This window comes from Grus americana, chromosome 23 (assembly GCF_028858705.1).
Source record: "Grus americana isolate bGruAme1 chromosome 23, bGruAme1.mat, whole genome shotgun sequence".
In the NCBI taxonomy this organism is placed as follows: Eukaryota; Metazoa; Chordata; class Aves; order Gruiformes; family Gruidae; genus Grus; species Grus americana.
Genome location: NC_072874.1, coordinates 1,629,949 through 1,653,120, shown reverse-complemented (window position 1 = coordinate 1,653,120; position 23,172 = coordinate 1,629,949). Strand labels below are relative to the sequence as shown.

At 42.2% G+C, this 23,172-nt stretch overlaps 1 protein-coding gene across 5 annotated transcripts in view; it reads left to right on the top strand.

The window, feature by feature from the left end:
- The window catches only part of CSMD2 (CUB and Sushi multiple domains 2), a 302,978-nt gene that overhangs the window by 26,750 nt on the left and 253,056 nt on the right, over positions 1-23,172 (top strand). For all 5 annotated transcript variants that reach the window (XM_054802279.1, XM_054802278.1, XM_054802277.1 and 2 more), the window contains exons 2-3: positions 1,765-1,981; positions 18,890-19,002. In XM_054802279.1, the coding sequence (XP_054658254.1) occupies positions 1,765-1,981; positions 18,890-19,002 (330 nt within the window). The remainder of the gene's footprint in view (positions 1-1,764; positions 1,982-18,889; positions 19,003-23,172) is intronic.

The window sequence follows — 23,172 nt, the reverse complement described above, 5'->3', positions numbered from 1 at the left end:
GGCACTCAGAAGTGCAAATGCCATTGCTGCCTTTGAAAAAAGCAATAAGAAATCAAAGAAGTAATTTCTAATCTAATTCATTTCAACTTGAAAGCCTTGGTTAGCTACATAAGCAGGGGTAAACAATCCAGCATCACTGAGAAAAGCCAGAGCAAATGCAGGCAGCAGTGATCAGCGGCTCTGATACTGGCCATAGGATAAAGGTGAAATTCTGCTTTTGCTTTCAAAACAGTTGCTGTGCAAACTGTCTGGAATTTAGCTTTGGTGTGGAGGAGTTATTCCATTAAAGCCAGCTGGAGTTATACCATTTTGGGGTGAATTTTTTTGTGCCTCAAAAAACATTTGGGTACTGTAGCAGTGAAGAGAGGAAAACACTAAGGAGAATTTGTCATTTAGGCTTGTTCCCAGCACATTGATGTAGTTGTGTCCCCAGAGAGAAGAAAATCTCACATATCCAGAAATTGTACATCGTGTGAGTTGATCTTTATCTTTGGGATGGAGTGTTCACAGGTACTGTTTTGGGGATAGAAAAATGGATCTGAGGGAGGCTTTAACCATTTAGCTGGTGGGTACAGGACTGGACTTTTCCTCTCAGAAGAGGAAGCTCTACAGCAGCTCCTTAGGAATACTGATTGGAAGATGTTTGCTGTGTGTTGAGTCTGCATGAGGAGCCGAAACCTTTCAGAACTGGGTGAGAGAAAACAGAGCAGCCTGAGAAGGCCGGGTCTACCCAACAATTTCTTCCCTCTCAGGTCTAATTAGGGTGTGTAGTGTTACTGGTGACGGCAGCTCTGGGCCGCGGTCCGTATTGCTTTGCAGCGGTACAGCTGCCAGTTTGGGGTACGCAGACCAGTGACCGAGTGGGAACATGCCTTTTGCTTGTGGCAGTCTGCATGGAAAGGCCCTGTATGAAAACCGCTGGCTCCTCTCCCTGCTAGGAGGTAGTGTCAGGCTGGTGAGCAATGCTTACCTGAAAGAGTGTGCGTGGGGAAAGAACAACTGCTAAGAAGCTGCAAAGATTTGAAGCTTTTTGTTTATTTTTTTTTTTTAATTCCAAATAACTATTCAAGAAGGGTTTGTTTGTTTGTTAAACCTTTGAAATGCGTCCTTTTCTTTCTGGAGTCAGGACAACTTTAATTTCTGATCTTTTGCCATTGAGTTTTCATGTAGTCTTGTCCAGACAGTCTATTCATTTGATGACTCAGTTCCTCATTATGTATGATGTCTGTTACGGTTCTTGGCCTTTCAAGGGGAGGGGTGGTCTGTGTCTCTGTCTCGGCACAGTTGAGCCCTGATCTTCTGCCTCTTACTCAAGTGTAACTACGGGTAAAAGAGACGGGCAGCTCTGGCATTGTCATGCTGCTGTTTTGAGGTGCCCAGCATAGCCGGGCACTCTTGAACCATGTAAATCCCGAAATGCAGTGTACGGTGAAGAGTAGATTGGACTCTGTTGTGGGCTGTGAAAGGGTGTCTGAGTAAGCATCTGTGTGCAGTTGCAGTCAGCAGCTGCTGTACTCCAGCTGTTGTTAGCACGTTATGTTTACAGCTAGAGGGAGCAGTGCTCAAGAGATGGGTATCTGGGGGCCGGGTTCCTGCAGGGAGGACAAAGATGCATCTTTAGATTTTACCTTTATTTGTTCCCTGGGACCATGAACTGAGAAGAAATTCCGTGGAAACAATCCTGTATGATCTGTTTAGATGGTGAAGATATGAAATGTGTATCCTACACCATTTGACTCGTACTTTTGTCTTTTCTCTTGCCAGCCCAGAACTGCAGTCACATTTTGCAAGGCCCAAACGGGACAATACAGAGTCCAGGCTTTCCATATGGATATCCAAATTATGCAAACTGCACGTGGACAATCACTGCCGAGGAGCAGAACAGGATACAGCTTGTTTTCCAGTCCTTTGCATTAGAGGAAGATTTTGATGTATTATCTATCTACGATGGACTGCCTCAGCAGGGGAATCTGAGAACAAGGTACATTGTTCGTAACGGTGATGTCTATAAACATGTTCCCATTTCTGCCACTGGGATTAAATCTAGGTTGGAGGTTTATGCTGCAATAACCTGGGAGTGCTTCGTCATGAGCAGTTCTTATAGTTGTTTTGATTTCTTTTCTCTGATAAGGTTTGAAATGTTTCTCTGAATGCCTGACAGTAATGATTTATCAAGAGTCATTCTAGACATCCAGAGAAGTTAATTAGAAAATGGAGCAAGAGGAAAGCAGAGCTAATGTGCAGAGGAGCTTCCCTCAATCCAAAAGAGATTCTCTGAGTGGGAGGATGGATAATGGGTTTCAGTTTATAGCTCTGCCAATGCTTTGTGGGTGCATTTGGGTAATTCCCTAACTTGCAGTCTGTTCACTGGCTGGACAGGGGTGATAATCTCTCACATCTGACTAAACTGTTGGATCTTTAGGGGTAAGGATTTATCAGGTAATATAGTTTAGTATGAAAACTCTCCATGGATTCTCATCTCTGAGACTTTCAAGTACCATCCTGGTATTACTAAAAAGTTAAACGAGAGGCTGATTTTGAAAAAAATAATGTATTGCTGTGGTAGCAACTGTTATACGACATGTCAAACTTCTACATTTGAAGGAGTCATGATCTCAGACCTCCAGATCTGAGGCACAGATGAAATCAGCTTGCTGACTTGTGACATCAGTGCTGTTGTCTGATGTGGTGTCTGATTGCAGCTGAAGTCTGACAGTAATATGTACAAAAAGTAATAGAAGCAGTGGCAGCATCCAGTGTTAGAATCCCTAGTAAAGAATGCTGTGGTCCTGGACAGTCCTGGAGATTAATTTTACTTCATACCACTTTAGGACAGATCCTTTGACCTCAGTGTCTTGTCTAACCCAACTGGAAAAGCTGAGTTAAAGAAACACTGGTGAAAATCAGCTCTTTATGTAGATGATTTCAGTTATGCAAATAAATCATATCTTCATCTTGCAACTGTGCTTGAGAATCATCTTAATTATGGGACCTCATCATTTAATCAGAAGGTAGCATAGTGCTTTGCTTTGGGTATTACGTAAAGGACGCCTACATCTGGTATAAAATTCTGCTCAGGAAACTTTGTGTGGTGAGTAGTCAATGCTGCTCTTGCCCTGAGAAGCCCCCTGGCAAATTGCTCTGCTCGTCAGCAGTGCCAGATGTTTCCTTTTGCCCTCTAGATGTCAGTGGGAGGTTCTGCTGAAGAAGCAAAAGCCATTAATGAAATTAATTCAGAAGCAGGGTCATGGTGGAGTAAATTAGAAAGACACTGTAGACAAGTGGCATCCAGGTATTGCTTTGAGCTACTCGTGAGGACAATATGATTATAGATAGAAGTAACATCAAGGACATCTTCCTACAGTTGACCCCTACAACAAAACTCTGAGATACAGCTTAGTTACTGTCCTGGTAATTTGTAGCCTTGCATTTTGGGGGAAGATGAGGAGACGTATAAGGTCCTCCCTCTGCCTCAGTGGTGAACTTCATGCACAACTTGGAGACAAGCGTAAGTTGTGGGATAAAACCAGGAGCACAAAGCAATGTGAGAACATATCATCTCTAACGAGGAGATGAGGTCTTTGGGAAATGGGGTGGTTTTGGTACAATAGGGGAAAGTGAAATAAATGTGAGGGAAAAGGTATTGGAGAGGCTTTCTAGAGGTCTGAAAGCACTTAGAGAGGACTTGCACCAATAAATGATATGGACTCTTGCATGATGGATGCTGGTGTTCTCCTCTGGATGTTTCTAGATTAGCGACTTCAAAACTTGGAACTTACTCCTCTGTGCTGTTTGCTGTCTCACTTCTTCAGCTAATTTTTTTTTTGTCCATCAATCTCACCTCATTAAACCTGTAGCTGTTGCCCAACATTGGTCTTTTTTTCTTTTTTCTTCCTTTTTTTTTCCCCCTGTGGCTATCAATTTTGTTTTTTCTTAGACTGCTTTCCAAATGTACTCAATTCATCATCGAAGTGCAACACTGGAAGATGGATGACCGTGCGTCATTCATCAAAGCTCATGCTACCAGGAGGCGGGCCAAAATAAGCTCTAAGTGAGTGTGAAAGAAAGAAAGAAAAAAAAAAAGCACATGCTTCCGCAGAGAAGGTGGTAACTGTTTCGTTCAGTGTGTTAACAGAATGGTTAATGGAGAGGATCTGTATCTCTTTGCTTCTCCCACTCTTGAGCTTGTATAGTTGAGCATCACTGATGTATTTCAGTAGGTCATACCTACTTGACTGGAGAAGAAAATGATCTTGATGTTGATCACTCTTTATTGTGCTGAGGATTGGAGAATGGTTAGTTGTCTCAATATCCTGCTGTTCCATTTAAGCCATATATTTCCAAGAGCTTCCTTGGCCTGATGTCAGTGTCATGTCAATGTGCATTTCTAGGAAAGGGTTAATAATTGTGTTCGTGTGCTGGCAAACATGCTGTTGTCTTGCAATTTAATGCGGTGTGAAAGTTCCCTAATAGAATAAGAGCAGACTTAATCCAATGAGACATTTGCTAATAAACTGCTTTACTGTATATTAGGGAATTTGCGTTGTGTGTTTGTGATGAGTATGTGAATATTAAATGCGTTTCAGTGTCTTAATTTAGACATCCAGAGCTGTTGTCATCTTTCAGTGCCATGACTTGCTTTCTTTGCTAAAATCAGAGCTTGTTTCCGAGTCCTTGCTCCTTCAGCTTCTCTCAAATAATGTGTTTTTTCCTAAACTATACGCTGGCTTTCAGCAGGGACCACTGTAACAGAATCTTCTTTGAAACCCAGGAACAGTGATGTCGGCAGATTTGTCTCTCCCATGACTTGAGTAGGAGAGCTATGTGTTTTCATGAGCTCAGATGAGATTCGTAACTTCCCTTCGGTGCCTATATCTGGCCGTCCCTTCTCTTACGCAGTGTTTGTGCTCGTTACACCAGACCAAACTCTCCCAAATGCTCATCCTTTAAGTTCCTAACTATTCTGAACTGCCAGTGGGATCAGAAATCCTTCTCATCTGAAAACTGCAGTGACTCAAGAAGTCTTTTTGCAAATTCCCATTGTGCTTTGCTGATTGTGTCATTGTTAAGAGGATGCTCCAATCAGGTTAGTTTCCTGATTGGTTTCCCACCGTGCTGGGTTTAGGAGCTCAGCAGAGACCTGACTAAAATTTGAATATTTGGAGTTATTTATGGATCTAAGATTGCTATGGGATTTGGGAGACTCTTTGCACCTTTTTGTGTAAGACTGTTGTTATGTGACATAACCAGACAGTAGTTAACAAGAAAGCCACGTGACATCTTCAAGCTTTTTCATCTGCTGCTGATAATTTGCAGGACGTTTTTAATGTGAGAATCTTAAATTAGTTGCTAATTTCCTTATTTGAAGTTTCATTCTTGCACTCAGGTCCAGGGAAAATATATTTACAATCTACCTGGTCAGTCATTTTGGATACCTAATTCTGTTTTCCTAAGGGAGCCATTGAATTTACACTCAAAATAGGACTGGTCAATTTAGAAAATCAGATTATTTTTTTCTTTCCAAAGATGTTTAAAATTACTTTGAAAGTCCAAGGGACAGGATATGCAATCTTTTTTACCAGCAGAGACTGCTCACTTGCATACCTGCTGAACAGTGCTGGGGTAACTTTTATGATCTTGCAACCCGTGGGCTTTCCTTCCCGTGTGACATGGGTAGGTAACCGCGCTGTCTTCTGGTCTGCCTTTCCTGTCCAAAGGAAGTGTTTCAGCGATACTGAATTTATTTGGCCAAGAAAATGTTTGCTAGAGCCATTGTATCAAGAAAAATAAGTCTTTATTGTAGCCAGAACCTCAGTAGTGCAGTTCACATTTCCACAGGAGTTACTAGGAGGTGTATATTTACACAGCTGCGAGGAACTGTTCCATTCTGATATCTATACAGTGTGTAGGCTTAGAGAAAATGTTTTCAAATCATTACTGCAATAGCTTCATACTTCAAGCAAAGAAGAAATCTATACTGCCTTCAGCTCACTGGCACTGCGAATAACATCTAGCTCACGTCTCAACATTATGTTCAGCGTCTTCTGTTAAAGTTGCTGTTGCTTGTCAGAGATACTCATCCTTCTTCCCTGACAAATGACTGAAGAGTTGAGAGGAGGATTGCCATCAATATGCTGTGTATGTAGTTACAAACCATATGATCTCTTTGGCCATATTTAATTGACTGAAAGATTAAGTATTTTGTTTGAACTTAAAATTATGTGATACTAGTGATAAGAGTTGAATTATCTACCAGGGTGACCTATTTATGGATACGACAGGAATACCTGTATCTTGCCTGTTTCTCCTTGATAACCTTTTAATTACTCTTTGAAAAATTGGACTGGGTGACTTGTACTTAATTACCAATCAAGAGGAACAAAGCTTTTGATCTTAAAAACAATGGAAGGGAGGAGGAGAGGAAGAGACACAGGGAACAGAGAAGGAGACAATTCCCCCCACATGCCATATGCTCTCGCTCGCAGAGATGCAAACCTGGGTTAAAATAACATTCTGGGGCTCTGGCTTCGCTGGTACTGCGTTTGGTGGGGTTCAGTCCTGTTAAAGAAGTTGCTGGAGAAACAGCATTTGCCATCTGGTAACACACAGAACTTACATTAGGACTTTCTGCTGAGTCACCTTTGGTCCTGTGACATATTCCTTTGTAGCTACCTCATATCTCCAAGGTGGCTGCAGTTCTTTTTACTAAGGGTAAAGATAAATAAAATGGAGGGCCAGCTAAATCCTTTTGTCATCTATAGTGAACTTCAGAATCCTACCTCCCTTTTTCCCCTTAGCAGAGTCTTTGTCACTTCACGTTAACTCCATGGGAAAAAAACTGCAACAAAAACCCACTTAAATTTATGTTCTCTGCTTTGTAGAATAAAATACACTTCTTTTTTCTTTCTGAGAAGATACTTGTTTGAGCTGCTCCAGCGGCATTAGGGCTTTTGCCAGTGGCCCTGTCGTTTTGTTCTGAGGAAGTGCTGAATATTTAAACTTCGTCTGTGAGATAATTGATGGAACTAGATCTGAAAGTCCAGGAAAGCTAATGGAGTTAATGCAACTGCATCTAGGGCTGTTCAATTTTGAGAGGCTGTATTCAATTTTTCCATATTTATGAGGAGAGTGTGCATCAGGGTGAGTGATAAAAGCTGATGATTAAATCAGGGTAGGAGCTTTTTCCCTGCCACCATGCTGAATACGGCAGGCTTAGGAGGAGACCTAACTCTGTCTGCAGCCTGGGAAGCAGATGGAGAGGCGAGGTGGTTGAGTGGCTTTGGGCCTGGTTTAAGGGTTAAAGGATCTGCTCTCTCATGACATTTGCTTGTCTTGTACAAACACAATGTGTCCGCAGCAGGGCCTTGTGGCCGCTACCATAGCTGGTAAAATAGGATCTTGTTTAAAATTGGAACCTTTTAGTATTCCATGAATGATCGAGGAGGTAGCTTCCTAGCTGGTGGTGGTTCTGCATTTTGTCTGTTGGACTACAGAATTTTTTCCAGGTGTGTCTGTCCCTGCTGTGTTTAGTACAGAGGGTGTCTATTGTTGGGCCTTAAGGTGTTGCTTTTACTCAAATAATTTTGTTTTCAAAATTATTTTTGATTAACCATGTTTACAGGTAAAATCTACTAGCAAATCTTGACAATGTCTCTTGCTTCACATTAAGGTATGCTAAGTGTATTAAGTGTAGAAAGCTTTTCTGTAACTGGATGACATCTGGTAGATTTAATTAAGACTTTGCACTGAGACAGTCTGCTTTTGATAGACCTGCGAGCACCGAATGTCGTTAGTAATTGAGGGAGGCTTTAAACAGGTGAATTGAAGCAGTATGTGGAAATTCTGGGGAGGCTCATGATGTCTTTAGTCTTCCGTGCCCAAGTTGATGCAACTCATGAAAGCCTCCTGTTGTTCTGACGTTGAGCTGTAGGAGGGAGGGAAGGGGAAGTGTCCTGCTGTAGGACACTGCTGGGGTGTTTGGCCGGTGGAGTCCAATGCGTGGTGCACTGAGACACAGGAGCTTGATGGGACTCTACTGTTAACCTCTCGTTGCATCGTGTGTTACACTTCCCTCTTCAGCTTTTCCTCTTGCAGTTTATCCGCATTGTCTGACAACACAGGGCTTTGCTGTTGATAATACAAAGTAACTGCTGAAGCCCAGGATGATATATTCTTCTCATAGACTTCTCTAGCTGATGTTTGGCTTTACTTCAGGTGGACTTGTAATACAGTGACTGCAAGCCTTTAGACAACAGAAGTAGAGCACTGTGAAGTCTGAATGTGATCTGATGTACGATTGCCGCAGACCCTGCAGTGCTCCAGGTACATCACAGCTGTGTGGTGAGATCTTCAATCGCTTTCATGGGCTTGCTCCTTTTCCTTCTCAAAGATGGCTAAGGATAAAGACGATAGCTGCTGGTGCTCTACTAATAAACGTTCTATACAGAGGAAGTTTATCATCTTCTTATGCTTGTATGTGGTGATTAAAATGATAGTCAAAGACATTTTTAATCATCTTGAGTGGTTTATTTTAGACAACTGCTTTTATTCTTTTAGCAGGAGTGGCAGTTCATAAAACCAGTGGGTGAGCTTTTGGGGTCAGAGCAAGTGAAACTAGATTTATTTTTTTTTTTTAGCAGTGGAGGGAGAGAAATTGAACCCATAGCCATTGCGTGGTGCTTCTCATTTTTAGATTACAGTGCTCTGAGAAGGAGCAGGTCTCCCGTATTGTTGTAGAGGGGAGAAAACAGCACAGGGAAGGAAGTTCAGTAAGTTATTAGCCATTAGCTATTAGTTATTGAACTCGGGTTGCCCAGTTGCTGTGTTACCGCAGAACTGTGTGATGAGAAGGTGACTACAGTCTGATCCTGCTTGCGTAAGAACTTGTGCAAAAAGTCTCTTGACTTTATTAGTACAATCAGGTCTTCAAAAATAATTTCAGTTCTAATCAATAGACATTGACATCAGTTAGCATCAAGACGGCCACTTTCTTCACTGCTAATTAGCGTTGGTCTCCCACGAAGAGGCTGCTGTGAGCGGTGCAGAAAGCGGCGGGCGGGCAGAGGTGGTGCCAAGCAGCACTGGCTGAGCACGGGGCTGTGCTGCAGATCCCTGCAAGGGCAGAAGTCAGATCTAAGTCTTGGTCCTGATCTGAGCCCAGCAGCTGCTCTGCTCAGTGGCATTGGGCAAATTACTTATCTCAGTTTTCCCATCTGTAAAATGACATAATGCTTTATTTTTGCAAGTTAAATTTGTAAAATGCTTAAAAGGCCCCAGTTGGAGTGTCAGTGTGCTAGGGCGGGGAGAGAGAATCGAAGTACAAATATATAAAGTTCACAGCTATGTCTTTTAATCCATTTTCCTGAAGGGAGGAAAAAATGTATGCACTTTCATGTTATTTTCTGAATGCAGTGAATCTTTAGGTCAAGAAGTTTTTGTATCTATTAAGGTCTGACCTTGAGAGTTTCTCAGGCAAAGCACCTCTTTAGACAGTGTATATTTCCCTTTTATCAAAATTAATGAAAGTCTACAGGAGATGATACAGTCTTACTAGATCGTTGAAGATACAATGGAATTGTGGAGTGCTATTACTTGCAGTCTCAAATAGAAAATTGACAAATCTTCAGTGCCCATTGACTCCAATTCATTCCGCTCCTGTTGGGCGGCAGAGGGTGGCCCGGCTCCTTTTAGATGATTCAGAATTGGATTTTGGTGTGCTGCAAGAGCAACTGCTGACATCTGGCCCTTTTTCTTAATAAAGAATGTAATTGTCTGTTTGCGATTTTGTAGCTGTTTAGAAAACATAAAGGCTTCTGCTGTCCAAAGATGCAGTAATTGTCTTACATCTTTACAGATTTTTATAATATTTAGGCTTACAGCTGATTAGAGCTGCTATAGTGGAATAAAAGGTTTAGGAAGAAGAGAAATATTTTCATTTGAACTGTTCGGTAGCTTATGTTGTGACTGATCCGTGTGTAAACTGAAGTGTGAAATGCTGCTGTTCTAGCATTTTTATATAATTTTTTTTTTTTAGCTATTGCAGTCAGGCCCTTTAGCCAGGTGCATTGAAGTCATCCTCGCCCTGAAGTTCTTCCCAGTTTATGTACGTGTGGCAGAGGAGGAGTATGGAAACAGAAAGGAGTGGCTAGCTCCAGGGCAAGCAGTAGCTCTGCTGCTGGATTTGAACCCAAGGCTTTTCACCTTTAGTGCATTACTGGGCTCTCCTGCTAAACATTAGCATTCAGCAATGTTTTTACCCTGTTTCTGCTCAGTATTCAGCAACGTTTTTACCCCGTTTCTGCTCAGTATTCAGCATTCAGACAAGGTGCAAGTGACTAGAGAATTAGATATGACATGAATCAATATTACAGTCTTTTTGGATTAATCTTCATTGGCAGGAACAATGGGATTTGTTTCATTTTTTTTCATCATACAACACATCTTCTAAAAATCAAATTTCTTATTAACCTACTTTTTTGAACCATGCTGGCTACGGAGGAAAACTTGCCTTGTTTATTTGTTCCATTTGACTGCTTCTTTTTAACTCTTAGCATTATAGAAAGTAAATTTCTACTGTTTCCTTCTCCTCTGTTGCCATTAAATTTTGTTTTATTATGTATTATAAATAAAAACGTTAAGGCACTAGCGTAGGCGTACCTGGATTGTGGCAGGCAGTGAGAGTGCAGTCTATGTGGAGACCCCCAGGCTGGATCTCAGCTGGCTGTCCCGGGGCTGTGTAGGCAGAACAGCACTTGCCTGATGCTACGGCTTAATGTTCACTTGGGGGAAGTAAAGATTCTCCAAGGCTGATGACTAAAGTCTAGTTCAGATCCTGATTTTTGTATGCATAAAGAGCAAGAGGGATGCACAGACTTGGCAGATGAGACCTGGATTCACTCTGCATGTCAGCTTTGGCTCTTTACAGTTGTATAGCTTTAGCTGCTTGAGATTGAGATAGAGAAAACAGGAGGAACGCGAGTGCGTGTGTGGTAAGCACATATACCAACTAAGCTGTAATTGAAGTTTTTGCTTGATTGTGTCACCTATGATGGTATTTGAAACTAATGATAGTTTACATCTCATCTTCAGTCCCACAGTACGTGTTTGCCATAAGCCTAATGCTTGGTGCCTTTCATCTGGGAATCTCCAGATGATCTCACTGAGGCTTCTGAGCACCCCTGCAAGGCTGGTGGGTGGTCAGGATTGTACATGCGGAGCCGGGGTGCGGAGGGAGCTCTGGGTTCAGAGGATCACCTGGAAACTTTTAGCAGGCTAGTGGCATACCTGAGAGCGTAGCCATGGAGTTGTGACTTCCAGCACTGTGGTTTCAAAAACTGCCTCCCAGGTGAACAAGCTCAAACGAGTTAAAGTGGTATTTCTGTTCAGAATGGTGCTGGCCCGAGAACTTGTATATTTACTCTGCCTTTCTCACATTTAAAGCTGTTTTGAACATTAATTTCTGTTTATATTTAAAGTTCTCGAGGCCGTAGGATGCTATTTGTGCACAGCATGCAGCAGAAGAGTTAACATTACTGAAGGGCTGGTGTGAATATTGGAGTATTCGCGACACCTCCAGTATGGTAATGCTTTCTTCTTGTTCACCAGTTGCGTTGCATTTAGCGATAAGACACGTGTGATTTGCAGGGAGTTCCAAGAACTTTTCCCATTTACTAGATTTCACACCCCTGATGATTTTTTTTTGAAGAAAGCCAGAAATAACCTAAAACTGCCAAGTTTTGAATTGCCACTGCTGAGTCTTACTTGATTTATATCCAAATTTGTCTTTGTTTACTCAGAATACCAGCTGAGATTTGCCAAGAGGTTACTAAAATTTGGTGAACCTTTCTGTGAGTCTGTGTTTCTTTTTTGGTTTGTAATGAGATGGAGAATATAGGTGCCAAAGTTTGTCAGAGATCTGCTTGTATCTCACTGTTACCTGAGAAAGTACAGGAAAAATGAGCATGGAAGAGACATGGTAAAAGTAACAAAATAAATGCAACCCCATGATCTTATTGCATTCTATGGAAAAATTAAATTTATTGCAACTTGATGTTTAGTACCATTCTCAGTTTGAGCCATGAAGGCCTCATTTGAGATGGCCGTGCAGGCTTTAGGCTCTATAAATAACACTTTTCTAGTGGGAATTGACCCAAACCCCATTTTAAACAAGCAAAGAAATCCATCTAGGCTGGAATTTGAGCACTGTGACTGTCCCTAGAGACTGCCTTAGTTAATGAAGCCTTTGTCAGAGGTAAGCAAGGGACCCTTGTGGCTTGATGAACTATACTTGCCTTGGAGAGGGGAAGAAAGTGCGCTGGTCATGCTGGCACATGGGGTTGGGTTGTACGACGTTAGACTGGGAACTGTTTGCAAAGTGCTAGACTAACTTTCTGAAAAAAATGTAGGTGTAGTATACGTCATTGTGAGCGAGTTTAAGGGACAGAGAAAGCTTTTTTCCCCCTAATAGTTGTTACTGTCTTGATAAGAAAAATATATAGTAATGTATGTCAGAGCCAATGGATTATATTATTTTAGAAGTACCTTAATTATCAACCAGCTGGGCAGAGGGGGTGGTTGGAAAGGAGTATGGAATAAAATGGGACATGTGGTGTTGGTTCGCAGCAAAGTAGCTTGGAGTTGCTTGGTGAAATACGAACAGAGAATGTACAAGGACTTACTGCTGCTTGTAACATGCCTCTGAAGATATCTGTTCAGGATCTGTTTGTAGCTTGACTCAAAAATAAAAGCAGCCTGGTTTTGAGCATAAATCATTGCAACAAGTTGAGTAAATCCAAATGTCAACTGATACTGTTTTTCTTATGTCATTACAGTATCCTTTAAAGCTGGCTGAGATTTTTTTTTTTTGGTCCAGAGCATCATTTCAGCCTTAGAGGGATCAAATTTAAAGGACAACTAAGTAACACTAGTGAGTTCTGCCTTGCAGACAGAACTGGCTTTTAAGTGTCTGCAGGATGCATGAGCTGGAAGTGCTCTCAGATTATGCTCTGCTTGTTTTATTGATGATTAATGAGAACATTCGTGGTACCAGTTATTCTGTCAATATACTTTAAAAAAAAAAAAAAATCAAGCTAACATCTCATTGTAATTGCTTGTTTCTTTAATAAAGTATTACAGAGAGGAAGGGAGAAAAAACTAACCACCACTGGGGAAAAAACTCTGAATCAGACAAGCCTGAGGAGATGCTAGCAGAATCAGCTGTCTCCTCAGGTGTGCGTCTTTCATCCACACTTACTGGAAATGGGGTAGAGAGCTGCACAGTTTTTCTGGCTGAAAATAGAAGGGATGAGATGTGTGCAAGAGGCTGATGCAGCAGCAGCCTGTGGTTCAGCTGCGGGGGATAAGCCAGGCAGAGGAGTACTGGGTGACTGGGAGCTGGTTACTGGCTGGTCAGCACGAGTGGTGGCACTGGAAAGCTCTCCTGGAGACAGGGCTACTGCCAAATCTTGCAGACAATGATACGTGAGAAACAGAGACCTGCAAGCTTCAGTTTTACCACATGTAGTGAAGTCCTTGTGTCTAGGGCATCTACACTTTGCTTTTTTGCCAGCTTTGTAAAGTAGTAGTTGAAATGCATGGTAGTTCTCTTGGGATTTGGCCCATGATTTGGAGGAGATGTTAACTCCTTCAGGATGGAAGATGCTTTCTAAAACTAAGATACTAATAGGAATGACGGAATTTCCTCCCTCCCACCCCACAGACTACTTTACACCCACCAGCAACTGTATGTTTAAAGAGAAAAATCTACTACTTGTAATGAGATCCGAGATGGGATGGATTGCTGTGAATGAATTCCCTGACCTCTTGCATTTGTTCTTTTATTCTGACATACATTCCATGAAGCAGCCTTGAGGAGGACATCTGCGAGTGACCACTGACTCTCCATGTGGCTGTGTTTCCAGTTTCCTCTAAGACTTTAATTTTTAAATGTACATACATATGTATTTCCCTGCAGCAGCTGGAGTACAATGCTTACGCTGCCTTTTCATCAAGATTGAGAAAATTGCAAATGTTAATTAATATTACTCATACCCATTTTTCAGAGGAAGGACTGAACATATATTGAGCCTCTCGCTGGAGCTAGTGAGTTCCTCACTTTTCCATGCACAAGCCAGCTGTCCAGCTGAATAAGGCATATTAAACTTGATTCAAAGTCAGTTGGAAGTTATCTGCATTTTTCTGCTGGCCCCAGTTGGTAATGAACTAGTCGAATACTTGCACCAAGACCACTCCAACGAGCAGTTCTGAGCTGTTGTTTTCTCAACACAGTCCCTTACACCTGACTTAGCTTGACTGTTGTCCTGGGATAGAGCAGGGGTGTCAGACTAGCACTTAATGGAACCATGTCATTTAAACTGTATATAGTGAAGAGAGTGGCTCATTTGATGGGAAATTTTCTTTAATAGGTGCCTTTAAATTACATGCAGGAAAAAATCACCGAAGTATGGTGTAGTGTAATTTAATGCTGGGTTAAACGATGCAATCCAATGCGTTTTCATTAGATGTTCTGAGACACTTCTCTAGCGTTTATGCTTTAAAGGCTGTTGGATTGCCAGCTGCAATAACTATTTTGATTGCAGCCTGAGCTGATGGTGGGCATCCTACCAGAAAAATAATGTGCTCTGTTTTAATTATGGCACCTGCACTCCAAAATGGGAGCCTGCGTCACAGTGTATGATACAGTTGTACTTGATATGGTGGAACAGTATAATATGCAACAGATGGAAGTGAGAGCATTTGCAAAGGGACTGTGATGTGGACTGTCCTGGCTGACGGTTCCTTTTCTAGGGCACAAGAAGCGGGTTGAACCTGCTGAGCAGAGCAGTCAGTGGGTCTTTGTCTGGTGCTCAACTCCTTTTGTAGGCGGATGGGACAATTTCCCACCAGGGAAGGACTTTGTGGCATTAGGGAAGATGGTGATATATTGCAGAGGCAAGTGGTTGGGCTCCGTGATGAGGGGCGTTGGTGCTCGTGGCACTGCGGAGAACCCCTAAGAGGTGGTGGTTATGACAGCAGCTAGTTTTTACTGTTGGTTCTAGCAAAGCTGTTCTGTGAAAGAGATTTTGCTGTTTTGCTGCAAATGGGGAGTCATGCACCAGAAATATTTGCAATGTCTGTGGCAAACCCAAGGCAAAGAATGAAGAAGGATGCAAATAGGGTGGAGGATTTCTGTGTTGATTTGTTTTGGTATATTGATTTTTGCTGTACTGCGAAGCAAGGGCAAGCTTGTGAAGTGGTATTTCTGGCACTGGTTTAGTTTGGTTCCTCACAGTAGGAGCAGAATTAAGCCAATGAAAAACACATTGAAAATCTCACACAATCAGTGTTGGCTCCAAGCAACTTAAGGGGATAATCACTCAATAATCCATTTGGCCAGAAGTACAGAAGAAATGGAAGATGGTTATTTGTGCTGTTATTACTGCCCTCACCTCCTTGTTATAGCCCTTAATAAAAACAAGGAACAGAGTTTGCTGCTTTTCTTTCTCATTAGCATATATATTTTTTTATTGCTACACTAAATAACAGTGATGTCAGAATTACCGTTTCATGCATGAGGCCATTGGGGAATGACTTCATGTTCTGTCTGCCATCATGTTGATCCCCATACTTTAAATTTGCCTGGGCTGCAGGTTTAGGAGGATGGCATGAGGACAGTTTACCTGCCAGGTCGAAACAAGGCAGGGTGTCCTGCCAAGCTTGGCTGTTTCTGGGTCTTTGGAACAGGAGTGCTGAGGTTTTACAGGAGTGATTTGTGCACTGGCCTTGTTAAATCATTGTTTCTTCAAGAGGATATTGTCTGTGCTCTTGCTTCGAGAAGACGAGCACATCAGAAGAAGGAAAAAATTTCAGGTGTGTGCGTTGGTTGAAGGCTCAAGAGGAGGAATAACTTTTATTTTAACTGCAGCTGCTTTCAGTGAGGAACGGGAACTCATTTCTAGTGCAGGTTTTCACTGCAGGAGGAGATATGGAAATTAGTGGCATAGAGGGTAGGAGCTGCTGTATAAGATATTTTTCTTATTGAAGCAGTATTTCCTGCTTCCTTCTGAGTAAGTTTAGTTTTGGCACTAACAGGGGCACTTTTCATTTTTGTGGGCAGAAAGGCTGTTTGATCTGAAGGGGAAGGCAGTGTTTGGCCACGTCTCGTGCTGTCAGGCAGCCCATCGTCTTCTGCTCGCTCCAGGGACGGCAGGCAGACACAAAGGAACATCCGAAGCTAAGGGCCTGGAGAGATGGTTGGGTTTATTAATTTTTAGAGGTTCAGGAAGCCCAGAGGTTCCCATGAAGGTTGTCTCTTCAGTTAATGTGGAATCTGTAGGAAGACTGAGAACAGACCCTCAGTTACAATGCCCTTACGCAGAGGCCATCCCTTTCTTTTAGGGCCCTCTAACTAGGCAATACAAATACATGCTTAAGGGCAGCCTTGGTTTAGGCAGCTCTTAATTCCCATTGACTCTTACGGGACACAGGCGCCTGCTTTCAGGTAAGCAGATGTGTAAATGTGCCCTGAATTAAAGGCACCGTCTGCAAAGTGGGGTCCTCCCAGTACATAGACTGTGAACAGAATCCATGATGCAAAAAGCTTAGTTCAGAGAGAGTAGATCTATTTTTGGATACAAAAAGCACAGACTACCGTTAACGAATTCCTAGATAATGATGAAACACTGTGTTGATTAGAGGAAGAAAAATTGCCAGGTTCTGCTGTCCATTGTGTGTTTTTATTAAAAGTGGTCCATGCATTTTCTGGATTTTTTTGAGTGCATGAAGGTTTCAATAAGCCATTTTAATTAAACTGCAAAATAAATTAATAAAAACTATGGCACTCTTCCTCAGTTCTGTGCATAGTAGAACTATCTCGAATCCTTAAAAATCCTGGAACCTTTTATTTTTAATAAACAGGAGCAATTGTTCTTCCAGCTTGTAGAGAGAATGGATTTTATGCTGAGAGCGGGTAAGTACTTCTCTGCTGACATTAAAACTTGACTGCCATCATTGGCTGGCAACTGTGTGAACTTTGCCAATAACTGGAAATTTTGCTTTAATAAGGTTCTCAGGCAGAGCGTGTCAGCTTTCATTAGTCAGAGTTCAATCTGTTTGAAATAATATTTAGGTTCATTAAATTAGGGCCAGAGTAAGAACAGTGGGAAGTTCACTCCCTGTCTCTGGAAGTTGCCGGGGGGCTGGTGGCAACTTTAAGGAGAAATTGCTTGGGCTGGAAATTGCAGCGTACGGGTACCTGACCCTGTGGGCAGGGAGAGGATGGTGACCCCCAACATTAAGGATCAGATTTTGTTCTATGGCTGCTTTTTTCATTCCATGTAATATGAGGAGAGGAAATACTCTGAATCAAATACATACTTACAGGTATTTCTTAAGGGGTCAGAGTGCTTTGTATCACGAGTGATCTTCTACCCTCTCCGTAAGAAAGACTAGCTGCTGTATAAAAAGATGTGGGATAAACCTCTGAGTCTGTGTAAGAAGCTTTTAAACTTTCTTTCTTACCGTAGCCTGTTTATCTCGTGCTACCTGTGTCCTTGTGATCCAGCTTGAATGCTCTTGATCGTGAATGATAGCGTGTAGCAGTGGGTTCCTTCAGTTACCGCTGCTGCTGCGGTTTTGTAAAATCTGGGTTTAGGACAGTTACCAGGCAGTGGGGGTTGCATCTGAAGTTCTGTCCTTGATAATGGCAGGCAAGAATCTAATACATGATTGCTTTAAAAAAACCCTCTTCCTTATGTAAATCTATTATGTAAATCACCTGAGCCAAGTGTAAGGAGAAGGTTTATAAGTTATAAAACTGTTTGTGAGAAACATGCATTAGCTGTTCCTGGGCTGTGTCAGTACAGTATCAGGGGTTTAGTGTTTGGGATCTAATAGTGCCAGTTTAAAATCATTACCAAACAGACTTTTGTAATAAAATTAGCAGTTGTCATTTAGCTCTAAGTCCATGCAGAGCTATGGGTTTCTGCAGTGCTCTCTTTGGTCTGTTCCCTAGACTTGGTCTATTTTTATGTAGTTCTTTCCACTCTGACTTGTGGGCATGTGTCTGTATTCTAGGCAGTTGCTACAGTACCTCTACTAGATCATCTTGTGCAAATGATTTTGTGTCTGTGGGCTTTGATTTCCTCAGTGAGTAAAGAGGCGTTAACCATCACTATCTTCGCTGTGGTGCATATTAGGTAGTAGGCTGTAAGATGAAAACTGCCATCCTTGGATTGTTCTTGCAGGCACAGTGGGGTGGGGGAGGATTCCTAGGAACGCTAAACTTTTATCCACTGTAAAACTACAGAACAAATGCTCTGAAGACAGCTGCCTTGATGGACTTTAAGTAATTGGTAACAGGTTTTTTTGCCTGCTCTCTTATGCTGTTTTAGATTGTGTTCAATTTAATATAGTTTGTATAATGCTGCAGACCCTTATCTAATGTTTTTACTCCAAGGTTCTCAATGTGTTACAAGTGTTACTGAATAATGTCTTGGGCTCACTCAGCAACCTTCCCACTTCATGGATGGGGAAAGTCATTCTGAAGGGTGAGCGCTGAGATCAGAGCTCGAGTTAGCGGAGCGCTGCAGCGCAGATGCTGTTAGGGAGCAAGGTGTGAAGCAGATAGACTGGTTGAAAAGATAGTCAATGAGTACATACATTAGTAGTTATTCTGGTGAGCCAGAAGGTGTTAAAAGCCCAGGAGGAGTTTGCCCAGCACTTGTTGAACAGCTATTGAGTTCAGGCTGTCCCAGTCTGTGTTCTTTAGCTCCGAAGCTCCCCAGTGCCGCCTGTGGTGCGTTGGCCAAAGTGGCAGCTGCCCCACTCTTTGATTTGCTAGCAGGTCAAGGGCAGAAATGGTGAGTGTAACCTTCCTCTTGATTTCTTCCAGGTTAACGGGTTTCCAGCTGCCTGCTCCTATTGTGAGTACAGGAATTGTGCTGTCCTTGTGGCTTGTGAGTGATTATGCGGTCAGTGCTCAAGGCTTCCAGGCAAACTATGAAGGTAAGTCTGCCCAGTTCAGTCATTCTCCTGAATTGTATCTGCGTTTGGCTTATGGTAGGCTGTGGAACTAAGGTGCAGAATTTATACGAGGATATATACGTACACAGGCACTTAATCCAAGACAGGAGTGCCTGTTTTTGTATAATTTGATCCATTTTTTCAGAATTCAAATTGCTGATTCCTTCCAAGTATAATGTATTTTTTGTTCTCAGCTTCTGTGTTCAAAACATCTTCAGAAGCTTACTCTAACAGCAAAGCTAGAATGACTGACAAGGAAGGGTAATGTGGGATTTGACAGTGGAATCTGCAGGATTACAGCAAGCGCAGCGCCCGCGTAGCCACTCTTATTTACAGCCAAGGCAGTGGGGAGTGCAGAGCAGTGCACAGGCTGCTTGGACATTAGTGCAATTTTCCTTTACATTCTCTTCACTTTGTTATTTTTCTTTTCCCCACACCTTCCTCCCCAAGCATTTAAATTCCCCTCCTGTGTCTCTTACCATGAATAATGTGCAGTGTTTGGTGGTTGTGGAGGTAAAGGATTGTGTGTGAAGGTTTGGTAGCTTCAGAAAATCTTGGACAGCGGAAGTCATTAGATATATGAAAGAACCGTTAATAGTAGAATACAGGTCATGATCATAATGTGAGCTGGTACTGCTGGGTAAATGACAAATTAACCATGTTAATCAACATAAATGCATCTCAAATTTTATTGAACCTACAATGTTGTTCTTATCCCTGTCACTGTTTTTCTTTGGAGTCCTTAGAAGTTTTCAGCCTTAATGATAATTTTTGGTAATGAGTCCTACCGGACAATTACCCAATACATTAAACCAAGCAGATGCCTTAATTTAGATGATGATGTAGTCTCTCAGCATTTTCTGCACTTGACAATTGTTCAGGTTCAGGAGAATTCTGTTTAAATACCCTCTAATTTGTGATTAAAACCTTTGCTCTGCCTTGAGGCAGCAGTGGCGCGAAGACATTTTTATTAATCTCGAAGTGATCGGTGTGTTAGCAGGTGTTGGGTATGGCTAGGCAACGGCGTTAAAGCTCTTCTCGGTCGCAGACCGCGTGCTGTTTATTCAGAGGGTAAGTGCCTGCTGGGGATGCTGGGGGGGCACGTGGTGGCCGTCGGGACGGGCTGGGGGGTGCGGCGGCTGTCGGGACGGGCGAGCGCAGCAGTGTGGTGAGGAAGGGCAGGATCCCGTTGTCTGTTTGCAGAATCTCTGCTAGAACATGTGTCAATCATCGTGTCTAGCAGACGTGACGGTACATCGCTCCCAAATTGTGAGACAGAGGACGTGTAGCTGTCTTTGTACTTTCTTGACACTTGTAGTTCATCTTTTGGCATTTAGTTACAGTTACTTATACACTTTTATTACCTTGATACGGCATCTTGTACAGAGGCTTGTTCCAGGGCTGCCCTTTAGTCACATATTTTAAATTATCTGAAGTTTATTTGACTGGTGATTAGGAGGCTTTAAAGCAGGTAACTGAGTACATCTCTGGGGTGGAAAAAAGAAATTACTTAACCTGAGCCACTGAGTGACACAGAGCCTTGGTGTAAATGAGTGATGCAAGCCTCGGTGTAAATGAAAGCTTCATTTTGAGAGTGAGAGGAGCAGGCTTGCTAAATGTGCCCCGTGGAGCTGCCTCAAAACAAGCTCCTTGCTATTTGGATTGCTGTTAACTAAGACTGAAGGAGGAGATAAGTGTGTTTTTGATCAAAGGGACATGCTGCTGCTGTAATGCTGTTTCAGTTCATTGGTAATCTACGACTCAGTGAATAGCTTGTGATTCGATAATTCATGTTTAAAGACAGAACAATGCATCAGAGTCCTTGCAGTAAATGGCTCCTTTATGATCTGCTATCAAAGCACGTTCATTATTCTCCTCCTCCCTTTAAACAATCATTGGGAAATGCACCAAAAGAAACAGAATTTTAAAATTGGAACTAAAGATCTCAAGAACTTTTTTTAAAGGAGGACAGGAAGAAAGTACGTAGTTGGAGACATCAAAGTGGCACAAAAACATTGTGCTTATGCTGACGTCTGCTTTACCCTAACCCTCTGGGAAATACATCAGTTGAGGTTGGCTTTATCGGAGTTAACATCTTCCTAGCTTATCTAGTTAGTATGATGCCTGCGTGATAAGATCTCTTACAAGCAATTTCTTGAAAACAACGCAGACATCTCCTGCTTGTACCAATATATATGGCTCTTCATTTCTGGCTGTTTCAGGACATGCGGTTCAGCTATACGTTTCACTGCCTAGAAAAGGGAGAACTTGTGTGCAGTGGTAGCAGAATCTATTAAATACCATTTCCACTCTGAGAAGTTTAGAGATGCTCTAAGAACAGACAGGCAGAGTTGAGTTTCTGACTGAAGGAAAGGTCTGCAGAGCTTTTTTCAAGCCCCGGGTAAGGCAGGTACCAGAGATGGCAGTGGAGTTTGAGGGATAGCCAGCTCCAGGGCTGCTGTGCTGCTTCCTTCTTGAGCTCACAGGTTTCTGACTTCATTTTATGTTATTGTGCCTTGCTGCTAGATCTTCCTTAATCCTCTTTTCCTCATTGTCTGACTTCCTCATCTTTCTTCATTTAGTTTGGTGTGTGTTGCCAACTTGTTTCTGTCTGCTCTCATTGTCTGGCTCTTCGTGTTCTCTGATCTCTTAGGTTTGTTGTGATTCTTCTCTAGATGCCAAATACTGTTTCAAAACCCAGTAAACAGTAGGGAGTCTATAGTCATTCTTCTGCTGTGGAAGAGTGTTGAGAGCAAACAGAAGGGCTGATGTTCTCCTTGCCCAGCCATCTCTCCAGGACCGGACACGGTTGCGACTGAAGATGATGCTGCTGGGGGTGCAACATCTCCAGGTTAAAGGCACCGGGTCACAGCGTCGGAGATCTGGCTTCTCCTCCCGGCTGTGGCACAGATGGTTCCGCACCATCTCACGTTGGTCGAGTAGTCTGGGTTCCCAGCTTCCGAGTTCCCAAACAAGGTCAGAATGGCTCCTTGCTGTACACGCTGCTATGAATTTGTGCTCACGAATGCACATACAGTGTTCAGGAGCTACTCTATGACGTTGCGAATACGGGAAAACCCACGGCAGTATCGCAGTTTGAGAGGAAATGTGACTAGTTCGGCACAAATAACTGTCTGTCGTTAAGGGGATGATCTGGGAAAAGAAGCGAGGGCAGCCATTGCAGGATGACTGGGAATGAAAAGTTGTCAGCTTCTTGCTGAATTTTCTTACTGAATTGAAAGAACAGAGAAAATTAGATTTCCATTTAAATATAATACTTTGAAGGTAATTTTTTTACTTGAGATTCATTTACTCTAAGCAGTTCTCATGAAGCTTCTTTTCAGAACATATGATTTAGAAAATACTTAAGTGCTTTCATGCTTTTAGCATCTTTAAATTTGGGTTTTTTTCCTGTTAAACTCTCCCTTGAATTCAACATGATTTCACAATTAGCCTTGTTCACACTCAGACTGTGGAATTTTTTTCCTTTTTTTATGGCTAAATAATTCTGAAAAATCCTAACTAGCTGTTGTGGAGTCTTGCATTTCATTTCAACTGCAGGAGAGTTTTGAAGCAGACACAGCTATAAATAATCTAAGTTAGAATTTTATTAGGACGTGAATCTTGACAGTCTCATCTTGTGAAAAATATTCCTGAAGATTTAATGACCAAAAATGACCAATGCTTCCATTTATTGCTTCCCCCGAAAGATGTGTGAAGCTAGTATTAAGGCACATGCCTAGACTGCAGTGTGAAATTAATTACAATTGATGCTGCCGCACCCCTGACAAATACATAGTAAGTTGACATTTAAAATAAACTGGGCAAGTCTTTTACAGTGAGAGGAAAATTGATGTAAATTCCACATCATTTCCTCAGTAATACTAACAGCAGTTCATGATGAATAGCAGGTGGGGTTTTTTCATTTATTAATGTAGATATAAAATAAAATTACATTATTATTTGTATACTATTATCTCTGGGCTGCCCCGTTAGTCTTGAGGGTATGAAAAATAGAAAGGGATTTAAGGAAAGATATCCGAACCTGCTCTTTATCCTACACGACTGGGGAGTGATGCTACAAACCACTGAGGCTCGGGAGCTCTAATGAAACTGGATGCTTTTCCAGGCTGTACAGGTCCTTCTGTAGGA